The sequence below is a fragment of the Emys orbicularis genome, chromosome 21 (assembly GCF_028017835.1).
Source record: "Emys orbicularis isolate rEmyOrb1 chromosome 21, rEmyOrb1.hap1, whole genome shotgun sequence".
NCBI classification, from domain to species: domain Eukaryota; kingdom Metazoa; phylum Chordata; order Testudines; family Emydidae; genus Emys; species Emys orbicularis.
Genome location: NC_088703.1, coordinates 2,254,318 through 2,263,861, shown reverse-complemented (window position 1 = coordinate 2,263,861; position 9,544 = coordinate 2,254,318). Strand labels below are relative to the sequence as shown.

General features: G+C 62.8%; 1 protein-coding gene across 1 annotated transcript; it reads left to right on the top strand.

The window, feature by feature from the left end:
- Positions 1–5,876: 5,876 nt before the first annotated feature.
- On the top strand, positions 5,877–9,432 carry GGN (gametogenetin). The gene is made up of 2 exons (XM_065420710.1): positions 5,877–8,230; positions 9,303–9,432. Exons 1-2 carry the CDS (start codon positions 5,877–5,879, stop codon positions 9,430–9,432), a joined length of 2,484 nt encoding a protein of 827 aa, XP_065276782.1.
- Positions 9,433–9,544: the final 112 nt, after the last annotated feature.

Genomic DNA, 9,544 nt, shown 5'->3' with positions numbered 1-9,544 from the left:
AAAGGGGGCTCGGGGGGGGCTGCGAGGGGGCGGGGGGCTCGCGGGGGTTCTGAGGGGGCGGGCTTTAAAGGGGGCTCTGGAGGGGGCTGCGAGGGGGCGGGGGGCTCGCGGGGGTTCTGAGGGGGCGGCCTTCAAAGGGGGCTCTGGGGGGGCTGCGAGGGGGCGGGGGGCTCGCGGGGTTCTGAGGGGGCGGGGTTCGAAGGGGGCTCTGGGGGGGGCTGCGAGGGGGCGGGGGGCTCGCGGGGGTTCTGAGGGGGCGGGGTTCGAAGGGGGTTCTGGGGGGGCTGTGAGGGGGCGGGGGGCTCGCGGGGGTTCTGAGGGAGCGGGGTTCGAAGGGGACTCGGGGGGGGCTGTGAGGGGGCGGGGGGCTCGCGGGGGTTCTGAGGGGGCGGGGTTCGAAGGGGGCTCGGGGGGGGCTGTGAGGGGGCGGGGGGCTCGCGGGGGTTCTGAGGGGGCGGGGTTCGAAGGGGGCTCGGGGGGGGCTGTGAGGGGGCGGGGGGCTCGCGGGGGTTCTGAGGGGGCGGGGTTCGAAGGGGGCTCGGGGGGGGCTGTGAGGGGGCGGGGGGCTCGCGGGGGTTCTGAGGGGGCGGGGTTCGAAGGGGGCTCTGGGGGGGCTGTGAGGGGGCGGGGGGCTCGCGGGGGTTCTGAGGGGGCGGGGTTCGAAGGGGGCTCGGGGGGGCTGTGAGGGGGCGGGGGGCTCGCGGGGGTTCTGAGGGGGCGGGGTTCGAAGGGGGCTCGGGGGGGGCTGTGAGGGGGCGGGGGGCTCGCGGGGGTTCTGAGGGGGCGGGGCTCGAAGGGGGGCTCTGGGGGGGGCTGTTAGGGGGCGGGGGTGTCCCGGGGGTTCTGACGGGGCGGGGTTCGAAGGGGGGCTGTGAGGGGGCGGGGGGCTCGCGGGGGCTGTGAGGGGGCGGGCTTCGAAGGGGGCTCTGGGGGGGCTGCGAGGGGGCGGGGGGGCTCGCGGGGGCTGTGAGGGGGCGGGCTTCGAAGGGGGCTCTGGGGGGGCTGCGATGGGGCGGGGGGCTCGCGGGGGTTCTGAGGGGGCGGGGTTCGAAGGGGGCTCTGGGGGGGCTGCGAGGGGGCTCTGAGGGGGCGGGGTTCGAAGGGGGCTCTGGTGGGGGCTGCGAGGGGGCGGGGGGCTCGCGGGGGTTCTGAGGGGGCGGGGTTCGAAGGGGGCTCTGGGGGGGCTGTGAGGGGGCGGGGGGCTCGCGGGGGTTCTGAGGGGGCGGGGTTCGAAGGGGGCTCTGGGGGGGCTGTGAGGGGGCGGGGGGCTCGCGGGGGTTCTGAGGGGGCGGGGTTCGAAGGGGGCTCTGGGGGGGCTGGGAGGGGGCGGGGGGCTCGCGGGGGTTCTGAGGGGGCGGGGTTCGAAGGGGGCTCGGGGGGGGCTGTGAGGGGGCGGGGGGCTCGCGGGGGGTCTGAGGGGGCGGGGTTCGAAGGGGGCTCTGGGGGGGCTGGGAGGGGGCGGGGGGCTCGCGGGGGTTCTGAGGGGGCGGGGTTCGAAGGGGGCTCTGGGGGGGGCTGTGAGGGGGCGGGGGGCTCGCGGGGGTTCTGAGGGGGCGGGGTTCGAAGGGGGCTGTGGGGGGGGCTGGGAGGGGGCGGGGGGCTCGCGGGGGTTCTGAGGGGGCGGGGTTCGAAGGGGGCTCTGGGAGGGCTGTGAGGGGGCGGGGGGCTCGCGGGGGGTCTGAGGGGGCGGGGTTCGAAGGGGGCTCTGGGGGGGCTGTGAGGGGGCGGGGGGCTCGCGGGGGTTCTGAGGGGGCGGGGTTCGAAGGGGGCTCTGGGGGGGCTGTGAGGGGGCGGGGGGCTCGCGGGGGTTCTGAGGGGGCGGGGTTCGAAGGGGGCTCTGGGGTGGCTGGGAGGGGGCGGGGGGCTCGCGGGGGTTCTGAGTGGGCGGGGTTTGAAGGGGGCTCGGGGGGGGCTGTGAGGGGCCGGGGGGCTCGCGGGGGGTCTGAGGGGGCGGGGTTCGAAGGGGGCTCTGGGGGGGCTGTGAGGGGGCGGGGGGCTCGCGGGGGTTCTGAGGGGGCGGGGTTCGAAGGGGGCTCTGGGGGGGGCTGGGAGGGGGCGGGGGGCTCGCGGGGGTTCTGAGGGGGCGGGGTTCGAAGGGGGCTCTGGGGGGGCTGTGAGGGGGCGGGGGGCTCGCGGGGGTTCTGAGGGGGCGGGGTTCGAAGGGGACTCGCGGCCGTTGGGTTCCAGCCTCCCGGCGGTTCCAGCCCGACCCGGCCGCTCCCTGCGCCCCCGGACAGAGCCCCCGGCCGGGCGGTGAGTGCGGGGTGGGGCCAGAGGGGAGGGGTCAGGGGGCATTAACTGGGGGAGGGGTCAGAGGGGAGAGGTTGGAGGGGAAAGGTCAGGGGGCATTAACCAGAGGAGGGGTCAGAGGGGAGGGGGCATTAACTGGGGGAGGGGTCAGAGGGGAGGGGTCAGGGGGCATTAACCAGAGGAGGGGTCAGAGGGGAGAGTGCAGGGGCATTAACTGGGGGAGGGGTCAGAGGGGAGAGGTTGGAGGGGAAAGGTCAGGGGGCATTAACCAGAGGAGGGGTCAGAGGGGAGGAGGCATTAACTGGGGGAGGGGTCAGAGGGGAGGGGTCAGGGGGCATTAACCAGAGGAGGGGTCAGAGGGGAGGAGGCATTAACTGGGGGAGGGGTCAGAGGGGAGGGGTCAGGGGGCATTAACCAGGGGAGGGGTCAGAGGGGAGGGGGCATTAACTGGGGGAGGGGTCAGAGGGGAGAGGTCAGGGGGCATTAACCAGAGGAGGGGTGAGAGGGGAGGGGGCATTAACTGGGGGAGGGGTCAGAGGGGAGGGGTCAGGGGGCATTAACCAGAGGAGGGGTCAGAGGGGAGCGTGCAGGGGCATTAACTGGGGGAGGGGTTAGAGCGGAGGGGTTAGGGGGTATTAACCAGAGAAGGGGTTGGAGGGGAGGGGTCAGAGGTCATTTACTGGCAGAGGGGTCGGACGGAAGGGGTTGGGGCAGTAACTGGGGGAGATGTCGGAGGAGAGGGGTTGGAGGGCATTAATTGTGGGAGGGGTCGGGGACATTATTCTGTTAGGGCAGGAAGGGGACATTACCTGGAGAGGGAGTCGGGGGCACTAACGGGGGGGTCGGAGGTTATGAGCCAGGGCAGGGATCTGGGTGCAGTCAGTGGGAGGCAGTCTGCGTTTGGAGCAGTACCCAGGTGGCAGGCAGCAGAAGCATTACGCTTGAAGTCGGGGGGTGGTTCCAAGGCTGTTTCCCTGTGGATTTGGGGGCAGAGGCCACTCGCTCAGGAACGAGCGGCTGGGGTAGATACGGGCGGCTGGAGGAAAAGGCATTTCTTACCCCGGGGGGATGTGTGTTCATCAGTAGGTGGCACTCTAGTCCCCAGCATTTTCAATCCTGGTGTCAAGACAGGAGAACGATGGAGAGCCAGACTTATAGAATGATCCAATAATAATTAGCGTTCAGTGACTCAGGACTCCTAGGTTCTATTCCCAGCTCTGTCACTGACATACTGGGTGCCCTAGAGCATGTCCCTCACCGCTCTGTGCCTCAGTTCCCCTCCCACCCTTTGTCTCTTTAGCTTGTAAGTTCTTGGGGGGCAGGGACTGTCTCTTACCCTGTAGCACCCATCCCAATGGGTTCCCCATCTCTGTTGGCCTAGAATACACATAATAGGAGTCAATACATTCATAATAATTCAGATTGATATTTAAAAGGTAAAATATGGGTTAACACGGGGAGTGGAGGGGTTGGTTAAAAACCAGCTTTTCAGACAGACAGACAGTCAGGAGAGTACAAGGAAACAGACCACAGTGGTCTGAGTGACGACCGGTGGTCCCAGCACGCCAATGGCCTAATTGTTGTCAGGTTTAATTTTAATCACCAAACTTCTCCAGTTTCTTTTTGTAAACAAGTAACCTTTCTCCCCCCACTGGCAATGCAGCTCAGCTGCCCCCTCGTGGGAGAACCCCGAGACAAAAGGTCTCTACCAAACAAAGAGAAATGCAAACAACAGACAAACCACCACCTCTTCCCCAGGTTAAAAAAAAAATGGCTTGAAGAAAGGTGAGGATTGGGGGTGGGGGAAGAAATTAGATTTTTAATTTGTAACAATCTAGGGTGTTAATTGCCCATAACAATCCCTAGTTTGTATGTCGTGCTGTACAAAAGCACTCTCACTATCCCTAAAACGCTCATTATCCCATTTTACAGATGGGGAAACCGAGGCACAAGAGAGGGAAAGTAACTTGCCCCAGGACACCCGGCAAGCCAGAGCTGGGAATAAAACCCAGGTGTCCTGACTCCCAGGGCAGGGTTCTATCCACTAGGCAACACTACCTCCCTATCTTTCACCAGCTCCTGTGATGATTATATAGGGGGCTTGATTATCATTTCCCTTATGCTGGGTTTACACCAGTGTAACTTGACTGCAGTGGAGTCACTCCTGAGCTACACCAGTGTAATTTAGGGTAGAATCGAACTTGCTTTTTTTAACCCAACATTGACCCTAAAAAGTTTCTCTTTATAAAATATCCTTTGCACCCCAAACCAGGGGTGGAACCCCATTTGTAAATTCTTTGGGGGGCAGGGACCATCTTTTTGTTGTATATTTGTACAGCACCTAGCGCAGTGGGGTTCCGGTACATGCCTGGGGCTCCTTGGTGCTACCATAATACACCTAATAGCCAATGGGTCCTGGTCCATGCCTGGAGCTCCCAGGAGCTATCATAATACACCTAATAAGAATAACAGGAATCCCCTTTGCTAGAGGGAGTTAGTTTAAAAATCTGCCTTTGAAATAAGGCAAAATGAGCAACCCTGGGGATGGTGACTCTGCCTGGGCCTCATCCAGTGGCCATTGAGGTCAATGGAGAGCTTCCCCTGGATTTGAATAGGCTTCGGATCCTGCCCCACGTCTGTGTCTAACCTTCCTACCGTCTCCTAGTACCTGGGTGACAGTTTTGCTCTTTTCTCTCGAGCAAGTTGGTTCACCCCATTTTCCCCCTCTGTAAACTGGGGGTGGATGTTGTGACCCGGGTGGCATAATTCATGACTATTTATAGCTTCTAAGGCCAGGAGTCGGACCTCCTGCATAGCCCAGGGCAGAGGACGGCCCTGGATTCATTCCTCTTTGAACTAGAGCCAGGGATGGAGAATCCGCCTTGACCCTTGGTAAGTTGTTCCACTGGCTAATCGCCTTCCCTGTTAAAAATGTGCCCCTTCTTTCTGTATGAGGTGTTCAGCTGGAACGGTTGTCTGCTAGCATTGTAATTCTTGTGTATATTCCAGAAGGGCGTATTCGCTGCGCCCAAGAGAAGAAGGGTTGCCCAAGCGTTAGGGCGAGAGCCTGGGACTTGGGAGACCTGAGTTTGAGTCTCTGCTCTACCACAGAGGCTCTGTGTGATCTTGGGGTCACTTAGGGCCAGATCCTCACAGGGATTTAGGGGCCTTAACTCCTACTGAACTGAAATCCCTGTGAGGATCTGGGTCTTAGCCATGGCGTGCCTCAGTTTCCCCATCTATACAATGGGGTGTTGGGAGGATAAATCCATTAAAGATGGCAAGGAGCTCAGATGCAGTGGGGCAGGGCTCATATAAGTACCTTCGGTAGATAGATAAATAACCAGCCCTCCGGGCCCAATTGTGCTAGGAAGAGACAGTCTCTGCCCACAAGATTCACAGAGCTTATGGCCAGAAGGGACCCATTAGATCAAGAGTTAATAATCTAACTAGACAAGGGCAGGGAGGGGAATCAGAAGCCTGGAGAGGAGAAGCTACAGTACTTAGGCAAGGTCACCTGACAGGCCAGTGGCAGAGGTGTGACTCGATTGCACACCTCCCAAGTCTTCATCTGCTAGGCCGCGCTGTCATTCTCTCTTCTCCCGCTCACAGGATGAACGTCGAAAATGGGCAACGTGCAGTCAGAAGCATCCCAAGACGTAGACCCCGCGCAGGGCAAAGACAAGGAAGGCAAGCCAGGAGCGGACGACGGGTGCTTGGCTGGCACACCGAGCGGGGCCGGGAGCGAATCGGGAGCCCTCCCACCTCGTCCCGAAACCTTTGCAGTGAAAGAGCCTTCCCAGCCACTCAACAGAGAGCCAGGGAGAAGAGGAAAGCAGGCGGATTCCTCAGAGATGTGCAAGAGTTGCTCCAAGAAATCCAAGCTCAAGCTGTCTTCCATGTGGGTTCAGAATTCCAGCAGCCTCAGCAGAGATTCAGGCCTTGGAGACAATGACTCCGCTCAGGAATTGGGGCGAGGGAAGGCAGGGGAAGCCGGATTGACCTGCCTAAGTGGTGATGCCAGCTTGGGCACGGAGCCGAGCCCAGCACTGGCTATTCCAGGCACCCACCAAGGGGAACCCAAGGGCCAGAAGGCGACATCCAGGTCTCAAAACCCGCCCCCCGAGCAAGACTTGCTGAGGTCCAAAAAGACAGCGCCCAAGGGGAAGAGCAAAGGGGAGACCGTTTCCATCATGAAGCAAGGAGGCCAGGGCGACCTTCCAGGCAAGAGTGCCGCTGCCCCAGTGCTGCTGGAGCGGGCACAGGAGATCGGCGCGCCCAAGGGCACGTCGGGACCAGAGGGCTGCAGCCAACCGGCCCTGACCAAGACACAGACACAGAGTTCAGTCGTGGACAACCCCGCCCGTTCGGATGCTCCGAACCCCAATGACCAGGGCGGGCCTAACGATGCAGCAGAAAGGAACCCAACCAGGACAGCTCCCCCAAGGCCCCTGGCCGTGTCAGGAGGGAAGAAACAGCCCCCGCCTCATGAGGAAGGCTCACCCGGCAGCCATGGCGACTCAAAGGCACCCGCCAGTCCCTGCCAATCGCCCACCGGCCAGGCCAAGACCCGGGGCAGCAGAGCAAAGGAGCCCCCGGGGAGTGAGGAGGATGGGGTGAACGCAGAGGGGGTGCAGGCCCTGCTGGAACATGGCCTGAGCTTCCTGTACAAGGTCACCATCCAGCCTGGGCAGCGGCCGCCCAGTGTCAAGGCGATAAAGCAGCGGGCCGGCCTGATCTCCTCCGGCATCTCCTATGCCGACGCCCTGAAGCAGTGTCCCCAGAAGAAGGCCCCGTCCAGTGTCTCTGGGTCGCCTAAGGTGGCTGAGAAGCTGCCGTCGCTCAAGGGGCTGGAAAGGAGAGATCAGGAGGATCTCAGCTCCTTGACCCAGGCCTTTTTGGAGCAGTTCCAGAAAATGGGCACTAAGGAGCAGGCCTCACCCGCCACCCAGCCCCAGAGCCAGGCCAAGCAGCAGCTGCAGCTGGTCAAGATCCTGGACGACCTCACCTCCTTCAACTTCAGGAGCCTGGAGGGTCAGAAGCCCAGAGTGCCAACCCCGTACCCGCAGCGGCGCAAAGGCCAGGGCAGAAATAGCCCCAGGTTCGGATCAGACGTGTCTCGGCTGGTGTCCTTCTTGGGCAATGGCCCCAAGCGTGACGGGCTGAGGCAGGACGAGGGCCACCCGCAGCCCGTCAGGGCCTGGCTGGCTGACGATACTAGGAAGGACCCAGGTCCCAACGGAGAACCCCCCGGAGAACCCCCTCAGCTTAGCCCTGCCTTCGTGGCGGAGCCGGAGCAGCTAACACAAGCTGGAGCGACCCAGCAGCGGAAGCCAGAGACACCGTCCCCAGAGGCACATGCACCAGCGAGGGCTCCTGGTCTACCCACACCAGACTCGCCTGCCTTGCCTTCGGGAGAGGCTGCAGCCGCCAGCACAGTCCAGCCTGGCAAAGGGGAGGACCAACCCATGGCCTTGCCTGGGCAGGAGGCCATTCCTCCCACCCCTGCCCCTCCGGTGCCGACGTGCCCAGCGGCTCCCTGTCCCTCCTGCCCCGCGGGAGCTCAGCGCCAGGCAGCGTTGGAGCAGAGCAGCGCCTCCAAAGGGGCGCCAGGCCACGTCAGGCCGAAGGCAAGGAAACAAGCCACGACTAAGCTGCAGTCCCGGTCCACATGGCAGCCCAAGGTGGCAGCTAGCCCCACCCAGAAGCCGCAGGAGAAGCTCAAGGCCCACGGACAGCCGAAGGCCAAAGCGCAGAAGATCAAGTTGCAGAGGCAGGGGCGGGAAGCCCCGGAGCCACAGGTTGCCCCACCTGAGCCCTGCCAGGACGCGGCCTCAGAGCAGGGTCCGGATGGCTCTCACGACAAGCCCCAGGCTTCCGCTCGCCACTGGCCGCCGTTCCAGATCATGGATTCGTGCCCCAGGAAGTGCTACTGCAAGCACCAGGATCAGAGGAAGCTGCCCAGGAACATCTCTGCGTGGTGAGTGGGCGTGGGGTCTGGATCCCAGACACCCCCAGCGCTCGGAGCCGGCTGCTCCCAGCCCTGCCTCCATAAGGAGGAGAGTCAGTGACCCGGGCCCCACATCCTCAAAGCCAATGGGAGGCAAGGCCGGCTCCAGGGTTTTGGCCGCCCCAAGCAGCCAAAAAAAAAAAAAAGCTGCGATCGCGATCTGCGGCGGCAATTCGGCGGAAGGTCCTTCGCTCCGAGCGGGAGTGAGGGACCGTCCGCCGAATTGCCGCCGAATAGCTAGACGTGCCGCCCCTCTCCGGAGTGGCCGCCCCAAGCACCTGCTTGACAAGCTGGTGCCTGGAGCCGGCCCTGATGGGAAGTAGGCGCCTAAATACCTGAGGACCTGGGCCTTGGAGACTGGGGAACCCATAACCTCTAGGTCGCCCGTTCAGATCCAGCCCAGGGGGGTCGTGGTTGAAAATCCCAGGTAAATAATTTCACACACTGAGATAGCTCTAGTTTTCAGCCACCATGGAGCTTGGCTGGACTTGAATAGGAGGATGGTCAGGGAGCCAGTCCCCTGAAGTTCTGGCACTGGCCACTGTCAGAGACAGGATGCGGGGCTAGATGGACCATTGGTCTGCCCCAGTATGGCCGTTCTTACGTTCTAAGGCTCACTAGCCCGTTAGCAATCCCTTCAAGCCACACGCTCGCAGAGAAGCAGCCTGGACTACTGTACAATGGGCTAGCCAGCCAAGCAGCCCCCCCCGATAGCTGGGGAGTGGAAATCTTGTCTTGCCTGTCTCTGGCGCTCTGATCCTGATGATACCACCCCGGCTTGATGGGGAGCAGGACCAGGCCTGCACCAGGAAAGCTTTGCCGATAGAGCTCGACCGGCAAACCCTCCTGCTGGAGAGGCAGCTCCCGCTGGGAAAAATGTGTGTTTGCCGACGTGGCTTGTGCCAGTGCCCCGAATGGAAAAAGCTGCCAGAGGTGGTGGAACTGGGGGGTGGGTGCCTGGGGACAGATCAGCGATGACTGAGTGCCCGCCCTACCCAAACCACTGCCTCTGCCTGTCCTCTCGTTTAACTCTTCAATGTAGGCTGACTCCCTCCACCAACCACCTGGCTGAGCCGCCCTGGGTCTCCACTGCCATCCTGGCTGGATCACTGGTTGCCGGCACCAGGTTCTTCCTGGATTCATACGAGCAGCAGACAGGAGACGATGACTGAGAATCCCCCCGTTTTCCCGTCAATAAACCGCGTTGGGCCAGCTCTGTGGATTGGCTTCATTCACGCGCCCATCCGCGCGGGAGCAGCAGCAGCAGGCTGGACGGATCTTGGG

Coding starts and splice junctions, on each gene's coding strand:
- GGN (XM_065420710.1), top strand. CDS start 5,877: ATGGGCAACGTGCAGTCAGAAGCATCCCAAGACGTAGACCCCGCGCAG. Junction 8,231..9,302: donor CCCAGGAACATCTCTGCGTG/GTGAGTGGGCGT, acceptor TCTTCAATGTAG/GCTGACTCCCTCCACCAACC.